Source organism: Capra hircus, chromosome 22 (genome assembly GCF_001704415.2).
Source record: "Capra hircus breed San Clemente chromosome 22, ASM170441v1, whole genome shotgun sequence".
NCBI classification, from domain to species: Eukaryota; Metazoa; Chordata; class Mammalia; order Artiodactyla; family Bovidae; genus Capra; species Capra hircus.
Window position 1 is genome coordinate 59,332,608 of NC_030829.1, and position 18,158 is coordinate 59,350,765.

An 18,158-nucleotide genomic window follows, 5' to 3' on the forward strand; every position below is an offset into this window, starting at 1 on the left:
TTCAGAATTTTCCACAGTTTATTGTGATCCATACAAAGGCTTTGGCATAGTAAATAAAGCAGAAATAGATGTTTTTCTGGAACTCTCTTGCTTTTTCCATGATCCAGCGGGTGTTGGCAATTTGATCTCTGGTTCCTCTGCCTTTTCTAAAACCAGCTTGAACACCTGGAAGTTCACGGTTCATGTATAGCTGAAGCCTGGCTTGGAGAATTTTGAACATTACTAGTGCGTGTGCGGTAGTTTGAGCATTGTTTGGCACTGCCTTTCTTTGGGATTGGAATGAAAAGCTACAGTAATCAAGGCAGACGAGGATCAGAATAAGCACAGACAGATGAACAGTACAGAGCAGGGTCCACACACAGGCCCAGACACATTAACTAATTTCTTTCTACAAAGATCCCACTGCAATTCAATAGGAAAGGCAAATCTTTTCAATAAATGATCATGAAAAAAAAATACAAAAAATAATAAACTTCAATCCCTTCTGCATCTCATACAAGGAAATTAATCTGGGATGGAACACAGAACAGAACATGGAATATACAGCTAAAACTATAAAGCTTCCAGAAGAAAAACAGAATACATTCCTAACTGTGGGGCGGGCACAGGAAAGATTTCTTAGAGACAAAAAAAAAAAAAAAAAAAAGACAAGCCATGTACTTGAAAATTGAGGAACTGAAGTTCTCAAAATTAAAAACCTTCGAAAGACATCATCAAGAAAATGAAAAGGCAAGCTACTGCCTGAGAGGAATCACCTCAATATACGTTATCTGACAAAGGACACATGTCTCAATCAACAGGAACCTCAGACCCACAGAAAGATGAACAACTGGGTACAGAGATGCGCGAAGGGCTGAGCAGTCATTTCAGAGATGACCGACCCGCCGACCCCCATGCAAGAGGACAGTGTCCCGCTTATTCCATCTCGGGGGGCTCCGTGGCCACGCGTGGGGCGGAGGTGGCTGCAGGGCAGCCCGCGGCACTGGGGGCGGGGGGCGAGCACAGCCTGCGGGCGGTGCGGGCGGTGCGGGCGGCTCTGCGCTATCACTACGCGCTGGGGAGAAAAGAAGGCAAAGCTCAGTCCTCAGTCTGTCTTAGGAGACAGAGCTTCCATGGCAAAACACCAAGGCACAAAAATATGCTTACCAAGGCATCACTAATCTAAAGAAAGAGCTGGGACAGGCCTGGGAGTGCACACACTCCTGGAAAGAAGCTGGGACGGGCCTGGGAGCGCACATGCTCCTGGAAAGAAGCTGGGACGGGCCTGGGCGCGCACATGCTCCTGGAAAGAAGCTGGAAGCGGTGCCAGGGAGGGACATGCGCTTCTCATCTTGGTGGAGCCTGGATTTTTCCATCAGGAGAAAGCCATCACCTACTTTTCTAACAATCAGAAACTAAGACTAACGACACACTGGAGGGGGTGTTTCGCCACCTGATCTGCCAAGCTAGCGCTCAGAGCTCAAGCCGTCTACAAGAACGGCAATCTTCCTGTAGCCAGGGACTGGGGCTCAGGGCCAGTGGGTGCCCACGGACTGAAACAGCGCCCGAGGCCTGGGCTCACAGTCTAGCAAAAGTAGCTCCGCAGACAGGGAGGTGGGCGGAGGGAGGGCGGAGGGAGGGCGGGTCCCTGTGGGAAGGGGCTCCACTGAGCTCACATCGGTCTGGATGCACCTGCACGGGCGGGTGGAGACAGAGACGGACGGACACATGTGTGTCTGTAATTACAGACATGTGCGCACGGCTTGTGTGCACACTCGGTCTCCCAGCTCAGGTGGGCGAGAGGCCCAGGCGCAGGGACAGCCCAGCCCCCGCCCCTGGCCTCGAGCCCGGGGCTCCCTGGGGAAGCAGTGGGCTCCCTGTGGAAAGGTCTGACCCCGGGGCTGGGAAGGGGGCCCGCAGCAGCCTGCGGCCCCAGGGATGAAGAAAGGGCTCAGAAAGCACATCATGGGGCTCGTCCGGCGGACACAGGAGCCTGACGAGCGGGGTGGCTGAACAGCAGGTCAGGGAGGTGCCGCGCTGCAGCCCAGTGTCCGGGACACGGACACACACTGAAGAAGCGACAGTGAGAAGCGAGAGGTCGCCCGCAAAAGAGAACCCGAGGTTCACACACACACTTCCGCCAGGAGGGGCACCCCCACGGCCCCTCTCACCCCCACCCTGCTCAGGGAGCTTCCAGTGTGTGGGGGGCGGAGACAGACCCCAGACAGACCCTCTGGATGGGCAAGAGCCCCTGGAGGGCGACGCGAGCTGCGGGAACTCCAGGAAGCACAGAGCCGTGATGGAAGGGCCCAGGACGGACGCCACCCCCACCGGCAAGGGCACACCGTGGAGGATGCAGGCGGGAGTGGGAGCACGGGCGTGTGAGCGCCACCGGGGCCTGGGACAGAGCACAGAGGCCACCGCTGAGGGCACACGTCTGTGCGCGCAGCTGGCTGAGCACGCTCTCGGGCTCTGGAAATGACCCAGCTCCCTCTTCAACTCACGAGTGTAAAGGTGCTGGCTAAACTACGACGGAGCACACAGAGGCACAGGTGAGGCGCCGAAGCTTGACACAGGCTTGGGGACGGCGCGAGAGGCGCTGGAGAACCCAGGCGGTGCCCACAGCGAGGGGGCGGGCGTGGAGAGGCGCCTCGCTCACACACACACAGCGCGCCCCACGGTCCTGCAGACAGCAAGGCCTCCTCTTTAAACTCCTCAAATGACCTCCCCTGCCCTCGGCTCCAGGGACCTGCCGTCCAGGAGGCCTCCAGACTCCGCTGCTGCTCTGGATGTCGGAGCACCATGCTGTCTGCCCAGGTGTCTCGGGCACCACGGCCCCCACACCACGGGCACCCATCTCCCAGTCCCACCGCCAGCATCAGGGTATCGCTTGCTGGGCACGGCCATCACCCGTGCCTCTCTCCCGGCACCACCCTGGACTGAACCTCTACCAAGCCCCGCCGGGACCAGCCCGCTGGCCTCACCCACTCTGGCCCCCAGTCTGACTGCTCCCCACGCCTCCTCTGATAACACCTCTCAGTGTCCCCTTGCTCTTGGGCTTAAGGCAAATGGGAGGGTTCCCCCCTCATGAGGTGACCCCAGGAGTGCCCAGAAGCCCACTTGGCCTCTGCAAGCAGCCGCGTGGCCTGCACAGTGAATCCCCTCCCACTGGACAGGCTAGCAGGACCCCCTTCAGAGAAGCAAAGAGACCACACACGTCAACGGCAACCCTGCGATGTCCGCTGGTTCAAGGAAATGAGCTGAGTCATCGCATGCAAGGGAAACTGTAGGCAGCGTTCTAGGAAGAACTGAGAAAATACATTCTAGAAAGATTCCCAAACTCAGCTGAAGACATAACTGCTTCTGTGCTGTGCAGTCAGCTCGGCAACCTCACAAGCTTCTCTACACACTGAAAAGGACCAGCGCACAGGCTGCGTGTGTGCAAAAACACGTGGCCAAACACGTGCATCACGCTGTCTCCCGTGCCTGCACGCCCTCGAGCTGGCTGAGGGCGCCCACAAAGGGGCCCAGGTGGGACTGGAGGTCACCTCCACATCCTGTTCAGAAGCTTCCAATTTTCACTGATGAGCATTTTTTTTTTAATCTGAAGAAAACGTTAAGACGTGAGTCTCCGCTCCCACCTGGGGAGGAAAGAAGCTGTCTCCAAACCCCCGGCTGGACCTCCCTCCGCTGGTCCCCGCTGGGGGCGGAAGCGGGTTCCTGCAGCCCGGCCCTGCAGCCGTGCCCGGGGCCAGCCTCAGACGGCACGCCGAGCCTTGGGACCACGCAGCGTCACTGGAATTGAGGACTGAGCGCAGCTCGAGGGGCTCCCGGGGGCCGGAGCTGGCCCAAGGCCACGCCACGCGGAGCAGAGCGAAGTCCAGACACGGGGAGGCCCCGACAGCCTGGGCAGACCCAGCGCCACGGCAGGCCGCGCCTCCGCGCGGGACCGTCTCAGGTAAGCCAACCCCCCACTCCTCAGGGCACAGCGCCCCTCGGAGCAGGAAGGCCTTTCTGAGCAGCCCCGCGTGCGCACAGTGGGTCCAGACGGCGGGAGACGCGTCTGCGGAAGAAATTCGCCGCAGGCGCCGGGGCAGGAAGCAGCTCACCTAGCCAGGAGCCCCACGCGGGCCCAGAGCTCCAGCACAGTCCCCTGGCTGGGTCTCCCAAGGTCAGCGCCCAGCTTCCCCCGCCTACAGCCCTGTGACTGTTGGCTCCTGGACGACGGCGCTCTCCCCGCAGCAGCCCCCAGACCCCAGTGTGCCGGGTGTGTGCTGGGGCCCTGAGGGCAGACCCCAGGGTGCCGGGTGTGTGCTGGGGCCCTGAGGGCAGACCCCAGGGCGCCGGGTGTGTGCTGGGGCCCTGAGGGGTGTGCACGGAGCCTGTGCGCGTGTGCGCGCGTGCACGCGGCCGAGAGCGGCTCAGGCGCGTGTCTGCTTCCAATCGTGCTGGAACAAGTCACCTGATAAACAAAAACAGATCCAAAATAACCTTTGGCAAGCGGCACGTTCTTAAAAGAAAGAGAAGGTCCGAATGAACTGGCAAGGGCGATGCTTAAGCAAACAGGCGCGGTCAGGCCAAACATCCAGGCTGTACTTCAAAAGCGCTCGCGGCTGCTGTGACCCGCGGCTGCGGCCAGGAAGGGGCCGGAGCGCGGACACGCTGGCCCCGACGCGGGCACGCCTGACCCGGCGCGGGCACGCCGGCCCCCGAGCGGGCACGCTGGTCTGGACACGGGCACACCTGACCCGACGCGGGCACGCTGGCCTGGACGCGGGCACACCTGACCCAACGCGGGCAGGCCAGCACTTCCGGCCGCTGGTGGCAGTGCTTCACCAGGTCGGACCATCTCCTCCAGCGGCCTTTGGGCGGCGGACAGTGAGGGTCAGCGGGCAGCACAGGACCCTGTGGGGGTCTCCCTGTCCGGGAGACGGTCAAGTTCACGAGGCGGGCCCTTCGGAAATCCGTTCGGGCCCGCAGGCCAAGTCAGACCCGGGCCGGGCTGCCCGCTCCGGCTCGCACAGGAGGCGGCAGGACGCCCGGCCTCCCCCCAGCAGGGTCGCGGCCTGGCCACCCACCTGCCCGCAGGTGAGGGCCCGGGGCGGACGGAGGAGGGGAGACGGACGCGCACGACAGAAGCCGTTCCTCTGCCGAGTCTGGCTTTCCTTCCCTAAAAGCCACACGAGAAACACGAGTACCAGCTTGTTGGAAAGGTCTGAACGCCAAGCACCGCGACGAGAACACGGAAGCCTCTCTGCGCCCTGATTGCGCCCTCCCCCCAAGACGGACCCACGACGCAGGGCCCTCCTGACCAGCTTATACACAAACACATGTACGCGCACATGCTTTCCCACACGGCTGGAAGCACGCATACATGCGTGCGACCCCTTCACCCACAGAATGTGCTGAGGGCCCAGCGCAGAGCGGGCACCCATGCCCTCGCAGGCCTGGCGGTCCCAGCGCGGCCCCTCCACCCCCGCTGACGTCACCCTGTGGGGGATGCTCACGCATGGACACCCTGCACTCCGTGGCTGCTGCCCTGGGAGAGGGAGGGGAATGGACGTGGTGGCCGGCCCTTCCAGGAAGCAGGGTCAACGGCCCTCATGGCAGCCAGGGATGCTGACCAGGCAGAGGGTCCCAGGCCCGCACAGAGCTGTGCCCGGGGACGCTGACCAGGCAGAGGGCCCCGGGCCCGCACAGAGCTGTGCCCGGGGACGCTGGCCAGGCAGAGGGCCCCGGGCCCGCACAGAGCTGTGACCGGGGACACTGGCCAGGCAGAGAGTACTGGGCCCGCACAGAGTTGTACCTGGGGACCAGGTCCCACCTCGCTCCACCTCCTACCAGCCCCGAGATGCTGGGCCAGTCACCCCTCCTATGGACAGTGTGGCCATCTTTCCTGAGCAAACGTCTCCCACATGCTTGCCCCAGTCAGTGCCCTGAGGGTGCGTCCGGCAGTCGAGTGACCAGAGAGCCCCAGCACCCCGACGGGGGTGGGGGGGCTCCCGTGATGGGTGGGTGGGGCCCAGGGCTGAGCATGGTCTGACCACAGCTCCTGAAGGGTTAAGCGGCCCTGCCGGGCCCTTCCTGCCGCAAGGACTGCATTAGGCGGGAGATGGGCTGCGTCTGGATCGCATTAGCGGAGCTCTGCTTGGCAGCGTTCCCTGGCGGGCGGCCTCCCTCCCTGCCCGACCACTCGCCGCAGCTCAAAGCAAATACCAGGATCCACATATAAACCCGCACACTCCCTCCTGTCTCTCAGCCCCGTCTCGAATAAAACAAGCTCTTAAACTCCTGACCTTCCGCCCAGTCACCCTGCTTGTTTCTGGCGGCAGCAGCGTCGCGGGGGCTGGGGGCACGGCGGCTCTCCCTGGGGCCGGACGCTTCGCAGACCGGCCCGAGCATCGGGCAGGCTGGGGCAGCTCCACCCGAGGCCGGCCCGGGGGCTTGTCACCCTGGAGAGTGTAAACAGCCCCGGGAGGACCCTCTCTCCTTCCCGAGGTGCCAGCGTGGAGCCTCACAGACCTCACCTTGCAGAGCTGGACGGCTCCCACACCACGGCCAGGAGGAGGGCTGGGGGCCTCCAGGCATGAGGAAGAAAACCTTAGGAGCACAGCTGTCTTTCCTCTCCAGAGGCCCCTACCCTGTGCTGGACACGCCAACAGTGTACGAATCCGTGCTTTCCCACACATCCGAGCTTCAGCCCCGAGACTGCCCCTCTAACTGGATGCCCCCAAAGACCCCAAACTTCCTAAAATCCAGCGCATGCTCCCCTCCACTTCTGCCCCCACCCCAGACTTCTGGCTCCCCCTCCACAAAGGCCGCACCAGCCCACCTGCTCCTCAAGCCAGAGGCCTGGGAGCCGAGCTGGATGCACCCGCCCCTGCACCTGGCCCCATCAGCCCAGCCCCGGGCTTGGGAATGCCGCCTCCCGAACCGCTCTGAGGCCCACTGCGCTGCCGCCTGCTGGACCCTGGTGCCCCAACCTGCTGGGCTACACAGCAGCCCCCCCCGGCCCCCTGTGGCCTGTCCCTCTGCACGCACACACCCACACTCTCCTCTGCAGCCTTCAGAACCTCCTGCACGTTACAGGGACCACTGTCTTCAAGAGGCTGGAACCGCCGCACCACCAAGGCCTGCTCCCACTACCTCCCTGCCCGACGGACTCGTCCCGTCTTCGAGCGTCGGCTAAAATGCCCCTCCCCCGACTCAGGTCGTCACCTTCACTAAGCTGCCTCTCAGCAGGGCCACTGCAGGCGTGTTCCCAGCTCAGCACCCAGGCCTGCCCTGCCACCCTCACGCGGGAACCTGTCACCTGCTCTCCGGGAATCTGCCCTGTCACGAGGACCACAGTTCCACCCTGGTGCACGGGCAGGAGAGGAGAGGGCACGCGGGCGGGAGAGGGGAGGGCGCCCGGGCGGGAGGGGAGGGCGCGGCGGGTGGGAGGGAGAGGAGAGGGCGCCCGGGCGGGAGGAGAGGAGAGGGCGCGCGGGCCGGAGGAGAGGGGAGGGCGCGCGGGCGGGCAGATGCAATACCCCACTGGACCCGTCCTAACCTACACACCCCCGCGCGTGTCCTCACACACGAGGGTCACTAACAGCAAGCAAGGACCTAACTGCAGCTGGCTCAGTCCCCCAAGGCTGGCTCGACTCTGATTTACCGCTGCCCAGAAGCATCTCATTTAAGTACTTTTGAAAACACACACAGAAAAACCTACAATGGCTGGCGTTTTTTACAAATAAGAACAGGTCATACAATGAAGCACTTGAGCGAAACTTCACACAAAAGCAGGCAAGTGCCTCTACTTTAGGGACACGTCTCACCCGCCATTTCCCCAGGATTATCACAAGTTGGAGCCTGTGCACAGTTAAAGCGATGTTTATGGTGTTTTTGTTATTATTTCTTAAAAGAATGATAAATATTCAGTGTAAGTGGTACACTGGCTCTACGCACACTCAGGAAACACTCAACTTTCCCTTAATGAGGAAAATAAAACCAAGAGGGTCACAGCAGCAGCCGAGAGGACAGCAGGCAGGAGGGACCACGGCCCAGGGTGGCCGCACCTCCCAGCAGGGCCCGCCCGGGCCGGGGGCAGGGCAGGGGGGGTCTGGGTGACTGGCCCTGCCGGCCTGGCACCGCTCCCTCCCAGACGAGCCTTCCGTACCAGGAAACGGCTGAGCAGGAGCTGGGCACCGAGGCAGAGGGCTCAGCCGGGGCACAGCCCTGGGTGCCTGGCTTACCATCAGTCCTGGGCCTGCTGGCTGGGGGAGAGGCCACCGCCCACTCCAGTCCTGCCCCGGGGCCCTGGGGAGCAGCGTGTACACAGCCCTCTGAGGTCGTCAACTGCATCAAAAGCCTACTAAGAAACAAGCTGCTTATTCACTCTCTGGCTTTCTCCCGCTGCTTCATTCACTAAGTGGTTTCTGGAGCCTGCTCTGGGCTGGGCCCTGGGTCAGGTGCTGAGAGCGCGGAGCCGGGCAGACGCAGTCTCTGCCCTCGAGGAGGTCCTTGCAGTGGGACCCACAGGAGAGACGCACACGCCCAGGGCGCGGCCAGGAGCTTCCAGGAGAGGCCCCTGCGAGCAGGGAGGGCGCAGGCGAGGCCAGCCAGAGGCAGGGCGGCGGAGGTGGTAGGGGAGGGCCGCGTCTTCCTGGAGTTGGGGCCTTGCCTCACCCCGGGGGTCAGCTTCCCAGCAGAGGCAAGGGCAGGGGTGATGCCGCTGGGTCCTGTCTCAGACGGCATCTCCTCCGTGGGGTTTGAGTGAGAGGTGAGCCCACCTGCACGCAGCCTCCATCTGGAGGAATATGCCCTCGAGATCTGAACTTCCTCTAAAGCCTCATCACGGAACAGGTGTCCACACCCCCCAGGGACGTCCGTTCCTCATCACACCGACGTGGCTCTCAGCGGACCCTCGGGCTCGGACGTGCACCCTACTTCAGGGGCCCGCTAGACGTCCTGTACCCGCACAACCAGGAGAGGACCCACATTCTCTGTGCGTGGACCCACACGGATCCCTGTGACGGCGGTGCCGAACACCAAGGCGGCCTCCCGGCGCGGGGCGCTCTCCCCCATCTCCCCGGTCAGGGACGGGGGCCCTCGGGGTCTGGGCTGTGACGGCGGTGGAGCAGAGGGCGGAGGGCCCTGCCTGTGGCCTGACCCAGGTCCCCGTTCCCTTCCTCACAGCCTGCACCTCTGACAGGTCCTGTCACAGCCCTGATAGTGGGTCGCCTATGGACACGTCACCAGCTGAGCCCCCAAGGCCGCGCCTTACTGGAGGGCCCCAGCCGAGCCTGGAAAGGTCCTGGGAGCCTGAGGGGCGGGGCCTGGGGTGTCAGCCGTGAGCTCTGATTTTCCTTCACTCCCCCTCAGCGAACGAGCCCCAGCTGGGGTTGGACACGCCGGCAGGGCCGGGCCGGGGTCTGGCAGGCTGCAGGGGGCCGGGAGGGGACGGGGCTGTTTATCTGGAGGGGCTGGGCCGCGCCGCCTGGGGAGTCCAGGCGGTCAGAGGTGTCTGAGGCGGTTAGGGAAGTCTGACGGGGATGTTGTGGCCTCGGGGCAGAGCTGTCCAGTTTGGACCCGGCCCTGCAAGGCCCTAGCGCCCCGGGCACATGATGCTGAGCGGGGGCTCCCAGGGAGGTGGGCACAGTGCCCAGAGCCGGGCTTTGGCACTGGCCAAGTGGCTTCAGCTACTATCTCCTCGGTCAAAGCCTTCCTCCGGGTCAGATGGGGTCACAGGAAGGAGCGGGAGAGCGGGGCTGGCCATCAGCGAGAACCCCAAGGCCCGCGTCCCCCACTAGCAGCCGGGACAGTGAGCCATCTGCAACGCCACAGGAAGGGCCAGCCCGAGGCCCCAGCGAGCGGGAAGAGCTTCCTACCTCAGGCCTGTCGTCTGAAATCTCTACTCACTCCTGGGACCACGGCGGGTCACCGCAGGCTCCGCTGTAGGACCAGTGGGAGCGCATCCTCTTGCGCCGCTGGAGGTATGCGGCCAAGGCCCAGGTGTCAGCCGGGCTGAGGCCCCGGGACCTCCGACGGGACGGCCCCCACTCCTCCCAGCTGCGGGCGGTCGGGTGACCAGGCACACCCCTGGGCTTGGGCTGCAGTGCCCCGGCTTCAGCCCCCAGGGTGACACGCCCCTCCCTGAGAGTCCCTGCATCACCGGACGCTTGTCATGGGTGGAGAGCCCGCCCTGCCCAGGGTGAGAGCCTCACCTCTCTCCTGGAGGTTCTGGAGAGCATTGTGCTTGTTGGGGCACAAGCCACCCGCACCCGCCCACCCTCTGGCAGCTCGTGTTGAAAACGCCGTCACCCCTCCCAGTATCCAGATCCTCACCTCGTTACAGCCTTAACTCTAACGAGCTGCAAACTCCCCTCTCAACATCACCAGCTCGCGTCTCGCCATCTAGGCCCCCAGATCAGGCCCGAGTGATCTAGGGAGCTCTGTTCTGGGCATGACGCCTCCCTGTGTGGATGGTGAAACTGGCCAAGCCATCGGCTCTCACACGCAGGCACACGGAGAACGCGGAAGCTCAGAGGTCGTGGTCCCGGGCAAGTCTGAAGCCCAGCACAACAAATCCCGTGGGCGCCCGGGCCTGCCCTGCAGATGAGCCTCCGGGCCCACGGAAGCCCCAGGGGCCGCATCCCTGGCCCCAGACCCAGCCAAGATGCGTCCTCAGACACGCCACTGCCCTCCCCTTGCCTCCTCTGAGGATCACAGACCCTCCCTGGGCCTGGAACGCCGGGGGCCTCGCAGGTTCTCACTCGCCTGTGTTCCCCAAGGACGAGAGGACGGGTGGCCTATCCGTCTTTCCTTTCCAGGAAACAAAGCCCCCGAGGGGAGGGACGAGCCACTGGACACTGGGCCGGAAGGGACCAGGAGGAGGGGCGGCGAGGACCCCCTGCTGCAACCCCAGGCCTCCAAGGGGGACGCGGCGCCTGCGATGACGCTAGGAACGCGCCATCATCCGAGTGTCCCCAGACTGTCCTGCCCCGAGCAGCCGCGGTTCTGCTTGTGTTTAAAGTGAAATACCTGTGGCGAAGTACAAGGGACTCGGGAGTGAGTGCCCACACGTCCTTGCCGCCCTGGCTCGGGGGCTTGCAGAAAGCAGAGGGGCTCTGCCTGGCACCTAACTCAGGGCCCGTGCTGCTGGCCCAGGTGCCCCCAGGGGCCTCCCGCCTTCACCGAGAACCCCCGCCCGCGAGGCTCCAGTCGGCGGTGCTGATCTGAGCACAGAGGCAAGCGCTGGTTCCAGGCCGCAGGCGGGACGGACAGAGGGGAGACGGGGCAGCGTGGCCCAGCAGCGGGGGCGCACGGGGGCCGGCCCCCCCCGGGCCGCTCGAGAGGGGCCCAGAGGAAGGGGAGGTGAGGCCAGACTGACCTTGAGGGCCGGGATCTCCACGCTGTCGCCGAGGCTGACGGAGCCCGAGAGGATGGTCCCCGTCATCACGGTGCCCTGGCCTTTGATGGAGAAGCAGTGGTCCACGGACATGAGGAACGGCCCCGAGGGGTCCCTCGTCGGGATGGAGATCTGGGACACCAGGAGCTGGAAAGACAGGCTTGTGCCACACACCAGGGGCAGGGCGGACACCTCCGCCCTCCTGGAGACCGCCTGACTCTTTCTACTTTGCTCCTCCCTGACTTCACCAGAGAAGACTCCGTCAAGAGCTGTCTGGCACTGAATGGTCCAGAGTCCTGGTCTTGTGGTGAAGACTCTCATGGAAAAAGACCAGAGCATGTGGGCAGGCCCGGCCTGGAGGCTTCTGATAGGGACACACGGACGCGTCCACAGCAGAAGCCACCGCCCCAGCAGCCCAGACCAGTGCGCTCTGCAGCTGGTGACGAAAACGTCACCAAAGCTTCACCCAGAAACAGGTTTGCTAAGTCAGCAAGGTCTGCCCTGCATAATCACAGAAACGGAGGCCGCGTGTGTGGTCACGCCTGACCCAGGTCTGCAGACCCAGGGCAAGTGGACCCCGGAGCCAACCCCGCCGGCCGACCTAGGTCTGCACCCCAGCTCCACCTCCTGCTCTGTGTGTGAGCCTGGGCAAGTCACTTAACCCCTCTGAGCCCCAGGCTCTTCCCTGCCAAAATGCGGATCAACACCTGAAGCCTCCCAAGGTTCGTTAACAGTCGTGTGACTGCGAATGTTCACAGTCACCTATGGTAAGAGCTCAGTGCAGCTCCCGGAGCGTGACAACCAACCTCCCTGCCAGAAGCACTCTGAAGGGACGCCGGGCCTGTGCTGCGGGTGGAGACACCGGTTCTGCTCGGGTTTAACCCCATGAGGAAGGGCAGGGAGGCGGAGCCCCGCGTAGATGAAGCTGACGTACCTTGATGAGCTCCGGGATGCCCTGCGGAGCTTCTGTTTCAGGGGCGTCTGGTCCCCCAGGCTTGGCCGCAACAGGTATGACAGGTGCGCCCCGGAACCTGGAACAGAGACAGGCCCACTAAGGTCACCGAGCGCATCCGGGGCTGCCGGAGGACCAAGCGCGATGGAGGCCTCCGTACCCACCCTGCCAGAGGGACCGCAGGGTGGCCGTCACGCTCCCGCCCGGTGACCCCATGCGGAGGCCCAAAGGAGCATCTCGTGCTGAGCCACAAATGTTAGAGGGGCCCTGGGTTTAAGCTCCTCGCTGAGCCCTCCTGAGGGAGCGCAGTGAGGCCCAGGCCCTGTCCCTGAGTAAAGACCCCTGGGGAAGACCACCGGACTCTGCCTAGCCTCCTGCGGGGACTTAGGACACGCCGGGCGCCTGCAGGCCACTCCACAGCCTCCGGCCTCCCAAGCCCTGCTACTTTAAGCAAAGACTCCCATGGAATAGACACTGACATTTTCCACTGGAAAACAAACACAAAACACAAAAAAGAGACAACATTCCGTGTGCAATCCCATCACTGTGGAGGGATTCATCACCGTCATCCTAGCTCCCAACCTCGGCCTCTCCACGCATCGCCAAGGGACTACTTTTCCATATTTCGGTTCCGTTAGTCACACAATTTCATACCCTTCTAGTTTATTCGCCAGCATATTAGAAAGACTTTCCTGTTGAACAATAACAACCATAAGACTCATTTGACTACGCCAAGAATACGACGCGGACGCTCTCATTGAAACCCCAGAAAATGAGGACGGAAGTGTCGCCACCTTACAGACGTGAAGGAACGGCTCAGAAGGCAAGTTAGTCTGCGCCGACCCCCGCCGTCAGCGGCAGCAGGCTGCAGGCGGCGCCTCCAGAGCTCGGGCTCGAGACCCGGGCCGCCTCTGCCCTTCACAGTTGCCTCACCGCGGGGCCCGGGATGCGCACACTGTCCCCACGAATGGGACTCATCCAGGGCATTTCAGAGTCTTCACTGTTACAAACAACATTGAGAGGAGTATGCCGCCGGCGGTGCCTTGATTTGGGCGCGTTCACGAGGTGCATGTCAGAGACTCGACAAACCAAAGCCCAGTCAAGTGTGGAGTGAAGACTCTCACAGAGGCTCTTCATAAAAGCGCTGGAAACATGATCAGAACCAGCCTTCTCAGAACCCTGCAGGTCAACGGAGGCCCGAAGCCGTCTACGGAAGGTCCAGCCAGGAGAAACAGCCAGAGCTCAGCACGAGCCCCTCGGCAAGGGGGCCGCCATGGTGCTGTCACCTGCCCCGTTCCCATGCGCCCTCCTCGCCCCTGCAGGAGCCTCAAGCGCTCGACTCTCCTCAGAGTGGAAACCAGCAGCCGGGCGGCCACTGCAAACGGCAGCGTGTCTGCGCCCCTCGGAGCCCCTTCCCAGGGAAACGGCGTCATTTCTCCTATTTGGCGGCTCCTGGGGAAGCCGGCTCTCAGCCCAAAGCAGGGCACAGGCCCGGCTCTTAGCCCGAAGCAGGGCGCGGGCCTGGCGCTCTGCCCGAAGAAGGGCGCAGGCCCGTCCCATGCGCATCTTGGCCTGCGCTCCGCCAGCCCCAGGCCCAGGGCTGCAGAGGAGGGGAAGGCAGGCGCTGAGAATTCCAGCGATTAACCATAAAGCTTTGGAAATTCAATTATTGTTTATCCAAACCCTTTTGGGCAATGCACTGTAATAGGACGCAACGGCGTGTTGGGCTGGTGTCTGGCCTTTTCCCAGGCTCCCAAGGACCTGCCTGCTGGTCTGCTGAGTGCCCCGCGTGTCCTGGCTGCTGGCTCCTGGGGGCCAGGCGGCCCCCTTGCCCAGTTCAGACCTAGGCTGCTGTCTGGGCTCTAGGGGCACAGGGGCACTGGCCAGACACGGCGGCAAGAGCCCGGAGCACAGCCCCTCCGCCCAGCAGCGCGGGGTGGGGGTGGGGTGATGAGGGCGCCTCCTCTTCCCAGGCTCCCCACCGCGCCCACCGCTGTGGCCCCTCACCGGGGAGCCGGGCCCAGAGCTGTTGGCTGTGCACGCAGGCTGACCTTCGTCAGCACACAGGACCCACCTCAGATCAGCTAAAATCACACACACGGGCATCTGTGTGTGCGTGTGTGTGTGATGAATACAGAAGATGCACACAGAGGGAATCTGAGCCTCAGGTTTGGAAAAGCAAAATGCAAAGTAATGGTATTAAAAGACATGAGCGATACTTAGGATTCCTTTGCTCACAAGTCAAGCCAGACACAGAGCTGGGGGTGACCGTGAACAGCTGGCTGCGAGGGCAAGCCCCAGCCCAGGGCCGAGCGCACAGCAGGTGCCCCACACGTGACAGCTCGTCATGAAGCCCCTGGTCGTCCGGACCCCACGTCCAAGGCTCCCTGACGATAAACACGCCGAGGCCAGACCTATCAGCTTGCGCCCCACAGAGGAAGAAACACGACGGAGGCCAGGAGGGGAAGTCAGTGCCGGAGACCGCATCAGCTGCGAGTGGGGGTGCACCACGCACCGTGCAGGGGGCCGCCGGGCCCAGGGGCTTGTCGCCCCCCAGGCTGAGGGAAGGGGCACTGTAAGCAGACAGCTTGGTTAGAACGGAAACAGGAGGGAACCAGAGCAGGTCTGGGAGAAAGAGTCCCCAGGATGCTGTCAGACGGCAACCGCAGGGGAGAAGCCGAAGAGCCTAGAACAGCACGGCGCCGGTGTGGTAACAGCCACCTCAGACCCCGTGCGTGTGGGGAAGGCAGACGGGGCCTGCGGGGAAGCACTGCGACTTGATGCGTTGCGAAGATGCGGGCACATTGTTACCTTCTATTTTTATTTCTGTTAACACTGATAAATGCTCATGCAAGAGTAAATTTAAATGCTTTCAGAGATAAAGAAATCACAAAGAAAAAGAATCAAAGAGCTTGACTACATAAAAATTAGACACTTCTGCACGTAAAAAAACAAAAACAAAAACAAAAAAAAAGACAACAAATGCTGAAGACTTGCTTATAGGAAACGTGACGGGCGGAGGGTTAGCTAGTGGCATCCTTATTGATGTTAGAGACTCGTGAAAATCAAAAAGGGAGCACTAAAATCGCAAGAGGCAAGCAGACAGAACATACGGCCTCAAGTTAGACACAAAACAGCACTCACAGACGTGGGGAAAGGCGCTCAGTCTCACCAGTAACTAAAGAGCCGCGCATCATCGTAACGAGAGTGAAGCAACATTCTACCTTAGAGTTTTCAAATCTGTCTTTAAATTAGACGCTAGAGTTCGCCTGCGAGAAACGTCAGAGCGCCCAGAGATGCGCAAAGGGCTCGGAAGGGCTCCCGCCCCGTGACCCGGTGCTCTCTTCAGAGGAAAAACTGAGTGCGGACACAGCCGAGTGCTGGTCAGAGACGCTCATCAGGGATTATTTATGTACAAGAAAGGAAACTTAAGCCTTTCCCAAGGGTCGGCCACAGAGTCACGGCCACATGAAGACCTGCTCCACAAAATGTCACGCAACAGAAGCGCAAGTCAGGAAGGTGAAAACCTTGGGACCACAGCTGTGCGCTTAAATGGGGAGAGCTGAATTCAGCGAGGTTGCACGGCATGAGGTCAACACACACAAATCACCTGTGTTTCTATATACTCGTCAAAACAATCTGAAGTGGAAATTAAGACAGCACTTCCATTTATAACAGCACCTAAAAGAATGAACTATTTAGGAATAAAGCTAACCAAGGACAGGAAAGGCTTGTATACCAAAAACAACAAAACCTGGATACAAGACATTTGTAAAGATCCAAATAAAGAGAAAGACATTCGTGTCACTGAACTGGAAGACTTACTCCTGTTAAGGTGTCCATTCTACCTAAAACCATCTCCAGATTCAAAGCAGTCCCTGTTACAATTCTAACCACCATTCTGTGCTGAAATGGAAAAGGAGACCCTCAAAATCAGATGGGAATCGCGAGGAGACCCCAAAGTCAAAACAGTCTTGAAACAGCAGCAGAAAGGTGGAGGGCTTAGATTCCCGAGGCAAGCTTTCCACAAAGGGGCGGGGACTGAGGTGGGGCAGTGCTGGCCGGGACAGACAGGGGCCTCTGGAGCCCACACGTAAAAGCACAAAAGGGGAACATATGCAGCCGGGAACACTGGACGTCTGCAGAGGGGTGGAGGTGAGCCTCTGATGCAGCCCATACAGAAAAGACGACCAGCAACGGAGGAAAGACCTGTGCTTAGGAACTAACACAAAGTTCTCAGGCAAAAGAAGATTGGGGAAAATGTTCGTGACATCAAATGTGGCAACAATTTCATGGATATGACACCAGAAACACAGGCAAGAAAGAAAAAGCAAGAAGGAAATTGGGTTTCATTAAAATTGAAAGCTTCTGTGCGTCGAGGAATACTATCAAGCGAGTAAAAGGCAGCCTACAGAACGGAAGGAAACATTCACAAGTCTGGCGTGGGCTTAGCCTTCAGAACACGTAAAGAACTCCTCCAGCTCGAGAACAAAACACCTGATTAAAAAACGGGCGCAGGACCTGATGGCCATTTCTCCAAAGAAGACAGAGAACAGCCAACACACACGAGTCTCCACGGCAGCCACCAGGGAAGGCGAGCCAAGGCCACAGCGAGGCGCCACGCCACACCTCCTAGGATGCCCGCGGAGCCTGGAGCCGCGTGCAGCACGCGGGAGGCGGAGCAGGGGCCCCCAGAGAGCCACCGAGAGAGCGTGTCGCCACGCGAGCCGGGCCCACCCCAGGCTCACGCCCCACGGTCCTGGCAGCATCACTGCCCACAGCCAAGAGAAGGCAACGCGCGTCCATCAGGAGAGGAACGGATACGCAAAACACGGCCCGAGCCCCGAGGAAAAAGGGCTGCGAGTCTGACACACGCCCCAGCGTGGACGGACCTGGAGCCCTGTGCTCAGTGAAGCGGCGCAGGCAGAAGGCCACATGCAGCCTGCTTCCACTTCCATGAGGTTCCAGAACAGTCAGATCCCAGAGACAGAGGCAGAGCAGAGGCCAGCAGGGCCCGGGGGAGAGCGGGGAGCCGTGGCCGGTCAGGCCAGCAGGGCCCGGGGGACAGCGGGGAGCCGTGGCCGGTCAGGCCAGCAGGGCCCGGGGGACAGCGGGGAGCCGTGGCCGGTCAGTGGGGACAGGGCTTTCGGGGACCACGAACAAGGCTTGCCGGCAGCGGTGGCGGGGCCCAGCTCTGCGAAGGCGTTCAACACCACAACAGTGCGTTTACACATGGATAAAAGCGCAAATGTGCTTTTGAACGTGGAAGACGGTGCGGTGATGCAGGGCGTGGTTAGAAGAAGGGAATGGGATGAATCACATCAGCAGCCGCTGCTCTGGGAAATCTTTTGGGGGCTTCACCTTCTGTAACAACTTCTATTTTCCAAGGTTTCTTTCAGTTCCTCTTTGGATAGGAAAAATAAAGCACCGTGGTTTTACCACTTTCTAGGTTTTGATGCTTACGTAGGTTGGCCGGCCAGCGTTCTCTCTGGCCTGAAAGCTGCTTCACGTTTGAAGCAGCTGTTACAAAGGGTCTGCCTACCAAGGGGCCGTAAGGAAAGGGAGGGGGAAAGTGACGGTCGCTCAGTCGTGTCCGACTCTTTGCGACCCCATGGACTATCCGTGGAACTCTCCAGGCCAGAACGCTGGAGTGGGCAGCCGTTCCCTCTTCCAGGGGATCTTCCCAACCCAGGGATCGAACCCAGGTCTCCCGCGCTGCAGGCGGACTCTTCACCAGCTACGGCCACTGAAAAGGACTGAAGGGGGCTCTCAGCTGCGTGGAGGTACCGCTCAGACCCTCCCGCGAGACGGCTGCCCTGGCAGGCGCACCCGGGC

General features: G+C 61.3%; 1 protein-coding gene across 3 annotated transcripts in view; it reads right to left on the reverse strand.

Moving 5' to 3' along the window:
• The window catches only part of EEFSEC (eukaryotic elongation factor, selenocysteine-tRNA specific), a 112,984-nt gene that overhangs the window by 46,785 nt on the left and 48,041 nt on the right, over positions 1–18,158 (reverse strand). For all 3 annotated transcript variants that reach the window (XM_018038244.1, XM_018038245.1, XM_018038243.1), the window contains exons 3-4: positions 12,306–12,402; positions 11,354–11,518 (exon numbers count right to left, since the gene is read on the reverse strand). In XM_018038244.1, coding sequence (XP_017893733.1) covers positions 11,354–11,518; positions 12,306–12,402 — 262 coding nt within the window. The remainder of the gene's footprint in view (positions 1–11,353; positions 11,519–12,305; positions 12,403–18,158) is intronic.